We start from the raw sequence: 15,863 nt of genomic DNA, 5'->3' as shown, positions 1-15,863 counted from the left end.
TTCAAAAAATCTGCTTGCTCGCATTTCGACGCCGGCGGCGCTGGCGTGCGCCTGTGTGCAGACGCACACTATAACCAGAAGCATAACGATTGTAGCCTGCGGTACAGACATAGCGTGCGATCCTCTTCGAACCAACCTTACGTGCGGCTACAGCGAAAGGGATAGCATTCATGGTCGGTACCGCCACGCCGTCAGTAGCGTTGCGGACTAACCATTATTGATACTTGCGTAAAAACACCACCATATATATTACATATTTGCATACATGATTTCGTGCATAAATACTTGACCTTTTAGTTTAATTATTAAACTTATCACAGATTTTTATTAAAACGTGTGTAGCCTTGGAAGAAATAAATTAAAAAACTTTTATAATATAATAAATTGTGTATATAATATTGTCTTCTGTCACCGCGATAGTTACTCATGAAATAAATTTATGGAATCAGATTATATCGCGTATAATGAATATAATCCGTTTTCTTAGTTTTATTTCATTTTGTATATGATATGTTTTCTAGGTTCTTTTCGGTGAAGGAAAACATCGTGAGGAAACCGGACTTATTCCAATAAGGTCTAGTTTACCCTTTGGGTTGAAAGGTCAGATGGCAGTCGCTTTCGTAAAAACTAGTGCCTACGCCAAATCTTGGGATTAGTTGTCAAAGTGGACCGCAGGCTCCCATGAGCCGTGGCAAATGCCGGGATAACGCAAGGAAGATGATGATGTTTTCTAGGTACATATATATAATGGAACTAAGATCGGTTTTCTTTAATTTTAAGTAGTTTTTTTTTATATTTAAAATGTGTTTTAGGGTTTCGTAGTCAACTAGGAACCCTTATAGTTTCGCCATGTCTGTCTGTCTGTCTCTCCGTCCGTCCGTCCGTCCGCGGATAATCTCAGTGACCGTTAGAACTAGAGAGCTGAAATTTGGTACCAATATGTATATCAGTCACGCCGACAAAGTGCAAAAATAAAAAGTGGAAAAAATGTTTTATTAGGGTACCCCCCTACACGTAAAGTAGGGAGTGATTTTTTTTTCATTTCAACCCTAACGTATGATTTATTGTTGGATAGGTATTTAAAAATGAATTACTGAAATCGTTTTTTGATAATATTAATATTTTCGGGAATAATCGCTCCTAAAGGAAAAAAAAGTGTGTCCCCCCCTCTAACTTTTTAACCATATATTTAAAAAATATTTAAAAATCACAAAAGTAGAACTTTATAAACTTTCTAGGAAAACTGTTTTGAACTTGATAGGTTTTGTAGTTTTTGAAAAATATGGAAAACTACGGAAGAGCCGAGCGGCTATTTACCAACGCGGCTTTAAAAACCGGCCGAGAGCGTGTCGGGCCACGCTCAGTGTAGGCACTGAGCGTGACCCGACACGCTCTTGGCCGGTTTTTAAATATTATGTTGTTTTAATTGCATGGAGCACAGGAAGGTCCACATCTATGTATTAGTTTTTTGTAAGGAAATACAACTACGCTACGCCTACCTGCTTTAGTTGACTGTTGACACACTGAGACAGTGGATGCGCCAGAGTATAAAAGAGTGATTACCATCTCTTGTCAAAGATCTTGTTGAGACGAATCAAACGAACCCAAACACGAAGTGGCTTCAAGACCTGGTCGTGGAATACTCTTGACTACCTTCCAGCTTCATCATCAGATCCTGGGTACCATCTCTTGTCAAAGATCTTATTGAGACGAATCAAACGAGCCCAAACACAGAAGAGTTTCAAGACCTGGTTGTTGAATACTCTTGACTACCTTCCGGCTTCACCATGATCCTGGGTACCATCTCTTGTCAAAGATCTTGTTGAGACGAACCAAACGAGCCCAAACACGAAATGGTTTCAAGACCTGGTTGATGAGAACTCATGACTACCTTCCAGCTTCATCATCAGATCCTAGGTACCATCTCTTGTCAAAGATCTTGTTGAGACGAACCAAACGAGCCCAAACACGAAATGGTTTCAAGACCTGGTTGATGAGAACTCATGACTACCTTCCGGCTTCATCATCAGATCCTGGATACCATCACCTCTTGTCAAAGATCTTGTTGAGGCAAATCAAACGAGCTCAAACACGAAATGGTTTCAAGACCTGGTTGATGAGAACTTATGACTACCTTCCGGCTTCATCATCAGATCCTGGGTACCATCACCTCTTGTCAAAGATCTTGTTGAGGCGAATCAAACGAGCCCAAACACGAAATACAAAATACAAAATCATTTATTCAGCAAATAGGCCACGGGGCACTTTTACATGTCAACATTACAGAGTATTCATTAAAGTTAAACAAATGAAATTAATAGAAATATTAACTAAAAATATTAATCATAAGCAAAGTAGCTATACACTGATATAGAATTAGAGATGTATAAAGTCTCTAAATGTCATATTATTACTAACTATAATCAATACATAAAGAAAGTGCAAACAGATACAAAGATAAAAGAAATCTATAATACTTCAATAGTTGTAAAAGACTGAATATTACAAGTAAAAATATTATACTTAATCAAATAATCCATGGAGATGTATAGCGTCTCCAAGAGTCAAATTTTATAAAATTAAAATATTTAAAAGTAAAAACCTTTGTCAAATAATACAAAAAAAATAAAAAATACAGAAAATGAACAGCTAAATTACACATTTCAAGAGATGTACAAGTCTCTAGTTGTCAATCATTAAAGAACAAATCAAGTTTACAAATAAGGGCCAATCAAGGTTACAAATTAAGTTTAAAAATATAATCAAAATCTCAGAGATGTATAAGGTCTCTAAGTGTCCAAAAAACTAACATTAACTTAATCAAACGACAACAAGGTCATTAAAGTAAGGAGTCTATTTTAAAATAAAATATAATCAAAATCTCAGAGATGTATAAAGTCTCTAAGTGTCCAAAAGCTAAAATTAACTAAATTAAACGACAACGTGATGGTCTCTAGTGTCATCCTTAAGACATTACTTACTTAAGTTTAATTCTTACAAGAACCGAATGTAGTGTCTCGCAATCCGCTCAAAAGTAAAGTTAAATAATCTAACAAAACATGTGGCCCAGGTAAGCTTGAACAGACCAGTCTCCACAAACAGCACCCGTTCACGAGTATGACGCGTATCTCAGCCATCGCCTCCCTCAACCTCCATTCGGGAAGGTGGCGACCCGATCAACACGCCACCGTAAGCAAAGACTTTTAAGCGAGCATGACATGTTCAAGCTAACAGCAAATTGACAAAAGAAAAATCGACACAGTGAAACACGACATTAAGCTTGTAGGTGACATTAAAGAGGGCAACAATGCCTAGTATAGCTATACATAACTAATTACATGCTCAACGTGACTTAGAGATGTAAAGGTCTCTAAGGGTCAGTGTACTATCATACTTTAAATAAATTTTATATAACTACGCTATATAATGAAAACAAAAATCTTAGAGGTGTATAAGGTCTCTAAGCGTCCTTCTAACATAACTAATGATACAATACAATCACATGAGAAAAATTACGCTGTGTCATTTTTACTGGATACTAGTACGGTTGTATTACCAACTTCTGCTACCATAATCAAGCTACTGGCTTAAAGGCATTTTTATCATTTATAAAATCATTTACCGTATAGTAAGCTTTACCTAGCAAACAGCGCTTAACATGTGACTTAAATTTGCCGAGTGGCAAGTTCACTACATCAATGGGGATTTTGTTATAAAAACGTGTACAGTTCCCAACGCAAGACGTACTAACCTTACGGAGACGGTGGAAGGGCACGGCAAGTTTATGTTTGTTTCTAGTGTTATAGTTATGGATATCACTGTTAAGCTTGTATTCATGGATGTTTTTCCTAGCATACATAATATTCTCAAGTATGTACTGAGAGGCAACGGTAAGAATGTTCACCTCTTTGAATTTCTCTCTTAGGGAAGCTCGAGCGCCCAGTCCATATATGGAACGTACAGCTCGCTTTTGCAGCACAAATATCGTCTGAATATCTGCGGCTTTACCCCATAACAGAATTCCATACGACATAACACTATGGAAGTAACCAAAGTATACCAGCCTGGCCGTCTCTACGTTTGTTAGCTGTCTGATTCTCCTTACTGCGTAGGCAGCTGAACTAAGTTTGTTAGCTAAAGTAGCAATATGTGCGTGCCATTGCAGTTTTGAGTCTAAAGTGACTCCCAGGAAAACAGTTTGGTCTTCAAACTCCAGCGTATCACCTTTTATTTGGATTTTGCTGTTATTTATCTGCTTGACGTTAGGTAACGCAAACTTGATGCATTTGGTTTTCTTGGCGTTCAAAAGTAGATTATTTGCCGTAAACCAGTTAACTATAGTTGATAGGGCATCATTAATACTGTCGAAGCTATTTTCCTTCCTGTCCACTTTGAATATAAGAGAAGTGTCATCCGCAAATAACACTATATCATGTCTGCCTTTAACAAGAGTGGGTAGGTCATTAATATATACTAAAAAGAGGAAGGGACCAAGAATTGAACCTTGAGGCACTCCGAGGGCTACCGGGGACCCCGCCGAATGAGTTCCATTAATAACTACTCTCTGAGTCCTATCCGACAGATATGATGAGACTAAGTCGAGGGCACCGGCTTTTATCCCGTAGTGGCTTAATTTTCGTTTTAAATTTTCGTGATCTACGCAATCAAATGCCTTGGACAGATCACAGAAAATTCCAACAGCATCTTGAGCTTTTTCCCAAGCGTCAAAGATGTGCTTTAGGAGTACCGCACCAGCGTCAGTGGTTGATCGACCTTTGGTAAAACCAAATTGATTGCTATCAAGCAGTTTATTTCTGTTGAAATGCGACAGCAGTTGATTTAAAATAAGTTTCTCAAACACTTTGCTTAATGCAGGTAGTATTGAAATCGGCCTAAAGTTCGTAGGATCTGTCTTCGTTCCTGATTTAAACAACGGGATAATTTTGCTATGTTTCATAATATCTGGAAAAGTGCCAACATCAATGCATCTGTTGAAAATCTCAGCTAAATATGGTGCAATAGATTCAATAATGGAATGCAAAACTTTGACTGACAGGCCCCATAGATCTTCAGTTTTCTTTAAATTCAGTGATCTAAAAGTCTTAAGAACTATGTTCGGAGTGATATACGAAAATTTGAAGAATTCTGTACATTCCGCTACATTTCTCTTCAAAATTTCTTCAGCGACATCTGGCGACGAATTAAGAGACTTTGTTGTTTCTACCGGTATATTCGAGAAAAACTGCTCAAAATGATCTGCCACTTCACGGTCGGAACTTACTAAAGCGTCACCAATTCGTAGCTTGTAGTGCGGATCCTTCATTTTACGTTTCCCAGTTTCATTGCCGATCACCTGCCAGGCAGTTTTAACCTTATCACTAGAATTTAGGATCTTTTTAGACAAGTGATTAGCTTTCGCGGCGACACACATCATCTTAAAAGATTTTGAAAAATTCCGAACATGCTCCAGAAATTCCGGCCTTTTATCAGTGGCTTTTAAATCGTATAAGTCGTAGAGTTGGCGTCTTGTCTTATGAATATCCGGCGTAGCCCAGTCGCTAAATTTAGTCTTGGTCCTGCTTTTTACTTTCTTTTTAGTGAAACAGACATCAAATTCATTTTTAATGCAGTTAAATAAATCAGAACTCAAACAATTGGGGTTTTCTTGCGTACATGAAAGACAACATAATCGTTTGGTAACATTACGATTAAATAAATCTAGGAGCCTTTGAGAGATTGGCCTACATAAAGTATCTTGCGGAATTTCTTCTGTTTTCTCATTGAAAGAAGCTTTTAGACCACAGTGATCAGAACTTAGGTTGTTAATAACAGATTTACTAATCGCATCCTTGTTACTAAAAATGTTATCTATACATGTAGCACTGGTTGCTGTGATTCGAGTGGGTTCGCAGAATAAGTTAACCAAGTTAAAGGATTTGAAGGTGTTTAATAACCTTCCACATAATGGCGAATGTTCAAGTATGTTGACATTAAAATCGCCACACACAATTATACTTTTTTGGGTTCTAAAAACACTACTAAGTACGTCATCTATTACTGATTCAAATACATTATAGTCCGCCGAAGGGGGCCTGTACACGCATATAATGATAAATTGGTCCATCTCAACACAAGAAAGTTCAATATGGCGTTCTACAGACATGTCAACAATGTCTCTGCGCTCTTTACTTTTTAAGTTATGCTTAACCATTATTAATGACCCGCCACGGTTACTAGATTTCCTAAAAAAAGAACTAATTATACCATGATTCTTAAAATTAAACATAAATTCATGTTCTTTAAGCCAGTGCTCAGTAATACAGAGTATGTCAATATTCGACGACTGCAAATACAAATCAATTTCAAGTTCCTTACAAGTGAATCCTTGGATATTTTGGTGAACCAGGTTCAATAAAATGGTTTCAAGACCTGGTTGATGAGAACTCATGACTACCATCTGACTTCATCATCAGATCCTGAGTACCATCTATTGTCAAAGATTTTGTTGAGACGAGTCAGTAACCTAAAATGATATTCAATAATAAATAATACTTACTAAAAATATTAGTCAAGTTAATTAGTTAGTTACCAAAGTCGTCAACCCAAGGATCAAAGTTTTCGGTCGCAGTATACATGCAACAGTACAGCCAAACACGCACACAAGTGCGGTTTTGGACACGGCGGGTGCCGCACACAATGACAAAATAACTTCGCGATCGTCGAGCCGCGTGCGGAGCGGACTAACATACGTCCTGCCTCTACAAGCTCTGCCGCGGTACTGACATCGCAAGCGCGCGTAACCGGTAATAAGGAGGCATTTTTAAAAAATCGTCAAAAATATTAAATTGCAATTAATAGAAAACTTTTGCACAAAATCTGTTTGAGTAAGCGTTGCAGATTATTTTTATATTAAAACTACTTCAAAAACACGTAAGTTTTCGAAGAAATTGACACTTATTCTGAGGTGATTTCTGAAACAAATTGGATTCATCATATCCTCATTTACTCTATTCTAAAGCCTTATAACAAAGAAGTAGTCTCAGATGATTGTAGTACAGGATATACATAATACAAATTTACCACTTGAAGCATTCAAAACTATCCAAATTTTACAAATTAGACGGACTAAGTCAGCACTTTTCGCGGGTTTTCCTAAACATGCACCAGAAAAAAAATCATAATTAATTAAGTGAGTTAGTTTTTAAAAATCCAGTCTCACAACATGTAAGTTAAGAAGATGTCCTAATCGAATCCTGAACTTAATAAGTCTTTTAGATGACGGAAAGTGTAGCATTTTGCCGACTAAATCTATCAATTTTACATTATTACGACGTTTTCGTTGAATGCCCTCTTAAACAAAATCACTCCTAATATTTATTTATGCAAGAGAAACCAGTATGGTTAAATAAATCAATATGCCGATTGTACTTTAATCAGGGGCGGCTCACTCCGCGATTCTATCGCCGCGCTACAAGTACATGCTGGCGGCCGCGAGTTCGCGGCCTAATCAGGGGTGGCGCGCGTTCTCACGGAATGCACGTTCGTACTTTCCGTTGTTACTTTACGTCGCAAATACTTTTTTAAGGTTCATATGGGATGTCCGCGTGTGGAATGGCTAATAATGCTTAGTTAAGTAGCCATCATGAATAAAATAGTACAATCTTACACAGATCTACTATTGATTATCCTACGGAAAAGTTCAATAATGCTTGCGATGTTGGGACTTAAACAAAAATATATGAATACAGTATATATACCTAGAGAGTACCCAAAACTTGACTATAATAGTATAACATTTTATCTGATCATTAATTCGTTTTAATCCATAGGCAACCCTATCGTCCGACCCTGCGCACGTGCGGCTCGTTTCTTTGTTAGAATTTTGTAGGCATTTAAAAACGCGGCATTTTGTGAACATCAAAGCACTTCTGTACTTGTACTATTATATATTCTGTGCTTTAAGAGGGCATTCAACGAAAACGTCGTAATAATGTAAAATTGATAGATTTAGTCGGCAAAATGCTACACTTTCCGTCATCTAAAAGACTTATTAAGTTCAGGATTCGATTAGGACATCTTCTTAACTTACATGTTGTGAGACTGGATTTTTAAAAACTAACTCACTTAATTAATTATGATTTTTTTTCTGGTGCATGTTTAGGAAAACCCGCGAAAAGTGCTGACTTAGTCCGTCTAATTTGTAAAATTTGGATAGTTTTGAATGCTTCAAGTGGTAAATTTGTATTATGTATATCCTGTACTACAATCATCTGAGACTACTTCTTTGTTATAAGGCTTTAGAATAGAGTAAATGAGGATATGATGAATCCAATTTGTTTCAGAAATCACCTCAGAATAAGTGTCAATTTCTTCGAAAACTTACGTGTTTTTGAAGTAGTTTTAATATAAAAATAATCTGCAACGCTTACTCAAACAGATTTTGTGCAAAAGTTTTCTATTAATTGCAATTTAATATTTTTGACGATTTTTTAAAAATGCCTCCTTATTACCGGTTACGCGCGCTTGCGATGTCAGTACCGCGGCAGAGCTTGTAGAGGCAGGACGTATGTTAGTCCGCTCCGCACGCGGCTCGACGATCGCGAAGTTATTTTGTCATTGTGTGCGGCACCCGCCGTGTCCAAAACCGCACTTGTGTGCGTGTTTGGCTGTACTGTTGCATGTATACTGCGACCGAAAACTTTGATCCTTGGGTTGACGACTTTGGTAACTAACTAATTAACTTGACTAATATTTTTAGTAAGTATTATTTATTATTGAATATCATTTTAGGTTACTGACTCGTCTCAACAAAATCTTTGACAATAGATGGTACTCAGGATCTGATGATGAAGTCAGATGGTAGTCATGAGTTCTCATCAACCAGGTCTTGAAACCATTTCGTGTTTGGGCTCGTTTGATTCGCCTCAACAAGATCTTTGACAAGAGGTGATGGTACCCAGGATCTGATGATGAAGCCGGAAGGTAGTCATAAGTTCTCATCAACCAGGTCTTGAAACCATTTCGTGTTTGAGCTCGTTTGATTTGCCTCAACAAGATCTTTGACAAGAGGTGATGGTATCCAGGATCTGATGATGAAGCCGGAAGGTAGTCATGAGTTCTCATCAACCAGGTCTTGAAACCATTTCGTGTTTGGGCTCGTTTGGTTCGTCTCAACAAGATCTTTGACAAGAGATGGTACCTAGGATCTGATGATGAAGCTGGAAGGTAGTCATGAGTTCTCATCAACCAGGTCTTGAAACCATTTCGTGTTTGGGCTCGTTTGGTTCGTCTCAACAAGATCTTTGACAAGAGATGGTACCCAGGATCATGGTGAAGCCGGAAGGTAGTCAAGAGTATTCAACAACCAGGTCTTGAAACTCTTCTGTGTTTGGGCTCGTTTGATTCGTCTCAATAAGATCTTTGACAAGAGATGGTACCCAGGATCTGATGATGAAGCTGGAAGGTAGTCAAGAGTATTCCACGACCAGGTCTTGAAGCCACTTCGTGTTTGGGTTCGTTTGATTCGTCTCAACAAGATCTTTGACAAGAGATGGTAATCACTCTTTTATACTCTGGCGCATCCACTGTCTCAGTGTGTCAACAGTCAACTAAAGCAGGTAGGCGTAGCGTAGTTGTATTTCCTTACAAAAAACTAATACATAGATGTGGACCTTCCTGTGCTCCATGCAATTAAAACAACATAATATTTAAAAACCGGCCAAGAGCGTGTCGGGTCACGCTCAGTGCCTACACTGAGCGTGGCCCGACACGCTCTCGGCCGGTTTTTAAAGCCGCGTTGGTAAATAGCCGCTCGGCTCTTCCGTAGTTTTCCATATTTTTCAAAAACTACAAAACCTATCAAGTTCAAAACAGTTTTCCTAGAAAGTTTATAAAGTTCTACTTTTGTGATTTTTAAATATTTTTTAAATATATGGTTAAAAAGTTAGAGGGGGGACACACTTTTTTTTCCTTTAGGAGCGATTATTCCCGAAAATATTAATATTATCAAAAAACGATTTCAGTAATTCATTTTTAAATACCTATCCAACAATAAATCACACGTTAGGGTTGAAATGAAAAAAAAATCACTCCCTACTTTACGTGTAGGGGGTACCCTAATAAAACATTTTTTCCACTTTTTATTTTTGCACTTTGTCGGCGTGACTGATATACATATTGGTACCAAATTTCAGCTCTCTAGTTCTAACGGTCACTGAGATTATCCGCGGACGGACGGACGGACGGAGAGACAGACAGACAGACATGGCGAAACTATAAGGGTTCCTAGTTGACTACGAAACCCTAAAACACATTTTAAATATAAAAAAAAACTACTTAAAATTAAAGAAAACCGATCTTAGTTCCATTATATATATGTACCTAGAAAACATCATCATCTTCCTTGCGTTATCCCGGCATTTGCCACGGCTCATGGGAGCCTGCGGTCCACTTTGACAACTAATCCCAAGATTTGGCGTAGGCACTAGTTTTTACGAAAGCGACTGCCATCTGACCTTTCAACCCAAAGGGTAAACTAGACCTTATTGGAATAAGTCCGGTTTCCTCACGATGTTTTCCTTCACCGAAAAGAACCTAGAAAACATATCATATACAAAATGAAATAAAACTAAGAAAACGGATTATATTCATTATACGCGATATAATCTGATTCCATAAATTTATTTCATGAGTAACTATCGCGGTGACAGAAGACAATATTATATACACAATTTATTATATTATAAAAGTTTTTTAATTTATTTCTTCCAAGGCTACACACGTTTTAATAAAAATCTGTGATAAGTTTAATAATTAAACTAAAAGGTCAAGTATTTATGCACGAAATCATGTATGCAAATATGTAATATATATGGTGGTGTTTTTACGCAAGTATCAATAATGGTTAGTCCGCAACGCTACTGACGGCGTGGCGGTACCGACCATGAATGCTATCCCTTTCGCTGTAGCCGCACGTAAGGTTGGTTCGAAGAGGATCGCACGCTATGTCTGTACCGCAGGCTACAATCGTTATGCTTCTGGTTATAGTGTGCGTCTGCACACAGGCGCACGCCAGCGCCGCCGGCGTCGAAATGCGAGCAAGCAGATTTTTTGAAAGCACTCTTAATGAAAGAAATCGTTTTTTTTTATTTATCCCGAAGAGATAAACACTTGATTGTGTGTTTAGGCATTGCTTATCTAACCGCACGGCACCGCACCGCAGCTAAAACCAAACTGAACGAAGTGTCGTAATCTCATACAAAATATATAGTTAAAACAAATCATAATGTTAACGAAACAAACTACCCTCCTTGAGGCGGCTTATTAAAAATACAAATTTTATAACGCCAAGCTTTTCCACTCATAGAGGTTTCGGAGACGACTGCTTCCAGTTGCAGAGGTAAAAATAAGAAATTTCCGAAAAAAATGGATTCCGCTTATAGAGGTCCCAAAATTCCACTTATAGAGGTAATTCGTTGAACATTTATGAATTACAACCTCAAGGTTGAAAAATGATTTATATAAAATTACTTATTATATGTTATTTGAAGTATTTATCTACATACTTATTATGATATTGTACAACAAAAAATACCAGTTATAATTGGATGTTTAGTATAATTATGTTTAAATAGGGCAAAAATCTGTCTGGCCAAGTCAACTGTTGGTACTTTTGTTTGGATATGATTATGTAGACATGGCAGGCAAGTATGGTCGCGCGACAAATGATAAAACAGCTGGCCGTCCCTATCACACTTACAAATAGTGCAATAGAAACGGGCTGATGTTTTATCATTTATCGCGCGACCATGCTAACCTGCCTGGATTGTTGTGAGGTTGCAGGTGATTCTACGTATTTAAATATTTGTACAGTATGTCATACTCAGAGGAGTAATGTTGCAAGTGGTATGAAGGTTGGCAATGCACATATATATCACCTTGGAAGTTGCCAGCTTCCATAGGCTACAGAAACCGCTTATCATTAGATGAATCATAATGCTTGTTTACCACCAACATAGTATAAAAAACAAAATCTGAAATTACTTGGGGGATTGTTCACTTTCTCCTATATGTACTACATACATATTATGATAATTATGAGATATATTTAAAAAAGGAATAAAACTTACCGAGTTCACAGCAAACACATGTTTCTCACCAGTGGTTTGTGTTTGAGAGACGGACACGACACAGGCTCCGCAGCCCCCCTCGTGGCACATGGCCTTCGTGCCATGTAGGTTCAGATAGTTACGGATGTAGTCATTCAGTGATGTGTCTGGAGTCACTTCTGATCCCGCTGAAACATTTTTTGTGTAAAGCATATTTTATTGTTTAGGTAGACTGCAAGATGCAACTATAATAACATTGTTTCAAATAGATACAAATTAAAAACTTGTTTCAAATAACAATAAGTTTAAGTCTACAAATAAAGACGACAGTCACCCATTGACCACGAACGCTGTAAAGTGTTCGAAACATCGGTATGAATTGTAAATTTATTATATGCAATTTAATCCGTTTCCATAGTTTTATTTCATGAATAACTATCGCGGTAACCAAAGACAATATTAAATAAAGACTAGTTTCAAATAATATTACCAACATAGGTACATCTTGTTTTTCTATAAAACTTGAGGAATGTGAAGTGGATTAAATCTTCTAAAAGCTTACAAGTACTGCTAATTCTGTTTCTATTATTTAGTCAAAGGTAAATACTTACATACAGATATCTTGTCCCCATTTATTGAAAAAAATATTTTGTCCATTTTTCCGATCTTAGAATTCAACGCATGTGTTTAATAACCTAATAATCTGGATATTTCACGTAAGCCACTGAGACACATCTAAGAAACTACGCATTTAGGATACAAAGAACATAATTACATGCATTAAATAAATAATTTATGGCGCATAAACAATTTATTTATTGACTATTCATTCAAAAGTAAACCATAACAATGTTGTGTAACTGGTTACTTGAGATATAAATGAAAGACACGGAATAACACCTTTCACTTCACTTTTAAAAGAAAAAGAAAACTTTGAATGAATATGATGATGTTTTAACAAAGTTTGGGTAAGTAAAGTTAAACTGAAACACTAGGCAGGCAAGGTAAAATCAGAGAGGTATATATTTTAAGTTAGAAAAAGCTCGGCAGGAGCTAGAAACTAAGTTTTAAACTAAAATAAACTTCGCGCTTGCCAAAAATGTTGCTTGTCAAAGTGTCCGGCAGTTGGAGTGATCGTGTTCAGCACTGACTGACTGATGAGATGAGATCACAAACTACTAAGAAGATACTGAGATGAACTGAACAACAAAACCATACAAAACATAAAGCAAGAGATTTGATTAGTATGATAGAATGGTATCTATATCAACTCATTACGGTATGAAATCGCTTAGCGTTAATACTATGTTTGCCATTCATGTGGTTGACTGACGTCCATCTGACGGTCTGGTCTGACGTCAAATCAAACTCCAAAGCAAAAGTCAAAACCTTCCGTGGTCAAAACCACGTCAAAACAAAAACTTCGTTGCGTTCCGTTACACGTATAGCTAGGAACATACTACGCGGACGTCCGTCGTAAATCGACCGCGACCGCGACCGATCAGTGTGCACGGAACAAAACATCCAGCGAGCCAAATTTCGATCGGACGTCCATGCGCTCAAGGCCACGTCCACGTCCGTCGACCGATAGTTTGCACGGTTATGTGTAATGTCATTGTCCAGATTCTCGTCCGCGGTCGATTTACGACGGACGTCCGCGTAGTATGTTCCTAGCTGGGAGTACGCGGTCGATTTACGACGGACGTCCGCGTAGTATGTTCCTAGCTTAAAGCTAGGAACACACTACGCGGACGTCCGTCGTGAATCGACCGCGGACGGGAATCTGGACAATGGAAATACACATAACCGTGCAAACTATCGGTCGACGGACGTGGACGTGGCCTTGAGCGCATGGACGTCCGATCGAAATCTGGCTCGCTGGATGTTTTGTTCCGTGCACACTGATCGGTCGCAGTCGCGGTCGATTTACGACGGACGTCCGCGTAGTATGTTCCTAGCTTTAAGCTAGGAACACACTACGCGGCCGTCCGTCGTGAATCGACCGCGGACGAGAATCTGGACAATAAAATTACACATAACCGTGCAAACTATCGGTCGACGGACGTGGACGTGGCCTTGAGGCCGTTTTCACATTATCCGATCCGATATCGGATGTAGGAAGGATGTAAAATGTAAGATTTATGCGCTTCCAGGTCTTCATTTATGTATTTAATAGATCACTATTACTAAAAAACGATATAAAACGCAAAAATTGCGGATTTAATGTCGATGGCACTTTCCTACAACAGTTTTTGTCCGAGGCACCATCGAACTGCCGATATCGGCAGGACGCTTCCGACATTTTTTGGCATGCCGGAGCCCCCGCCAGTTGTCGGCCGATAATATTTGTTTGTGTGCGTATATAATGTATGTATACGTTTGTAGTAGTATGCGTGACAAAAATGGCGTCTATTAAACAGCTGCTAAAGCTAGGAACATACTACGCGGACGTCCGTCGTAAAACGACCGCGACCGCGACCTATCAGTGTGCACGGAACAAAACATCCAGAGAGCCAGATTTCGATCGGACGTCCGTGCACTCAAGGCCACGTCCGCGTCCGTCGACCGATAGTTTGCACGGTTATGTGTATTTCCATTGTCCAGATTCCCGTCCGCGGTCGATTTACGACGGACGTCCGCGTAGTGTGTTCCTAGCTTTATGATCGAAATTCAAAATAGTTGATAATTTCCATGGAAATAAGAAGGTTGTAATAGGCTAGTTTCCTACTAGTCAAATCAGCTTCTTTTTAAGAAATGTCAAAACGATTTGCTAATATGAAATTACTATGAAATACTGAGGAGTGACGTCACGGTCAATTCATTTACTTTATATTTTTTGATACAAAATCATACTTCATTGATTTGGAACAATGCGTTTTATCGGACCGACATCCGACACTATCGGAAGCGTTTATCGGATGTAGGATGTCGGTCCGACATCCGATATCGGATCGGATAATGTGAAAACGGCCTTACAGTGTCGGTACTTAAGACCTTGTAAAGTATAGTTATCTCGCCTGCGGGGAGTCCCCGTACCTATGCTGAACGACCAATAAAATTGTGCCATAAAAAATAGTACATTACGTTTTTCAGTACAGTACAGATGGCCAACCGAAGTTTCGACCTGACAAATAATGAACCACTTCTCGTACTAGTGCGTAAAAAACACCATCTGTACTGAAAAAAATATTTTTAGAAATTTCGAATACAAACCTTGGATGAATCAACTTTTAAATCATCAAAATAAATTTCACATGTTTATTTCTTGCCTACTTATCCCGGTAGTGCCTACCCCTGATCTTTTACTTAACAGTAATTTAGATAAACCGGTATATGTGGCTTAAACCTTAAAGTGTTGAAATAATTTACACAGTCACGCTCTTACAAAAAAAAATCTAAGTAGGTCGTCCGTACCCCTTGTACCCACTTGACAAAAAGCTTAGCTAAGTTATTATTCTTAGCGGTCACAACCACTTGAGGCAGAGAGGAACTAGACCTATATACATTATATTTAATGCTCAAGCAAAAAATATTGCTAAATGATAGGTAGGCTGAAAACGACACCGAGGATTAGTTTACATTTACCTGTGTATTTTATTTTATAATTATTAACATTTTCTTTTTATCATGTGAGTAGATATAAGTACTCTAGACTAGAGTCCCTATTAATTAGGTAACCTACGCTCCAAATGTATGCAATGTTAGCAACGCCGGGTCTTCGTAGGTACCTATTATAAAATATACCTACAGTATTTT

At 38.1% G+C, this 15,863-nt stretch overlaps 1 protein-coding gene across 1 annotated transcript in view; it reads right to left on the bottom strand.

Annotated features, from left to right (window-relative positions):
* The window catches only part of LOC125235168 (indole-3-acetaldehyde oxidase-like), a 42,419-nt gene extending 29,094 nt beyond the window's left edge, over positions 1 to 13,325 (bottom strand). Inside the window, 2 exon segments of the mRNA XM_048141623.1 lie at positions 12,129 to 12,295; positions 12,719 to 13,325. Of these exon segments, the coding sequence (XP_047997580.1) occupies positions 12,129 to 12,295; positions 12,719 to 12,764 (213 nt within the window). The 5' untranslated portion in view covers positions 12,765 to 13,325.
* Between the last annotated feature and the right edge of the window lie 2,538 nt (positions 13,326 to 15,863).

This window comes from Leguminivora glycinivorella, chromosome 17, assembly GCF_023078275.1.
Source record: "Leguminivora glycinivorella isolate SPB_JAAS2020 chromosome 17, LegGlyc_1.1, whole genome shotgun sequence".
In the NCBI taxonomy this organism is placed as follows: Eukaryota; Metazoa; Arthropoda; class Insecta; order Lepidoptera; family Tortricidae; genus Leguminivora; species Leguminivora glycinivorella.
The sequence above is the reverse complement of the archived record's forward strand: the minus strand, read 5'-3'. Positions and strand labels throughout refer to the sequence as shown.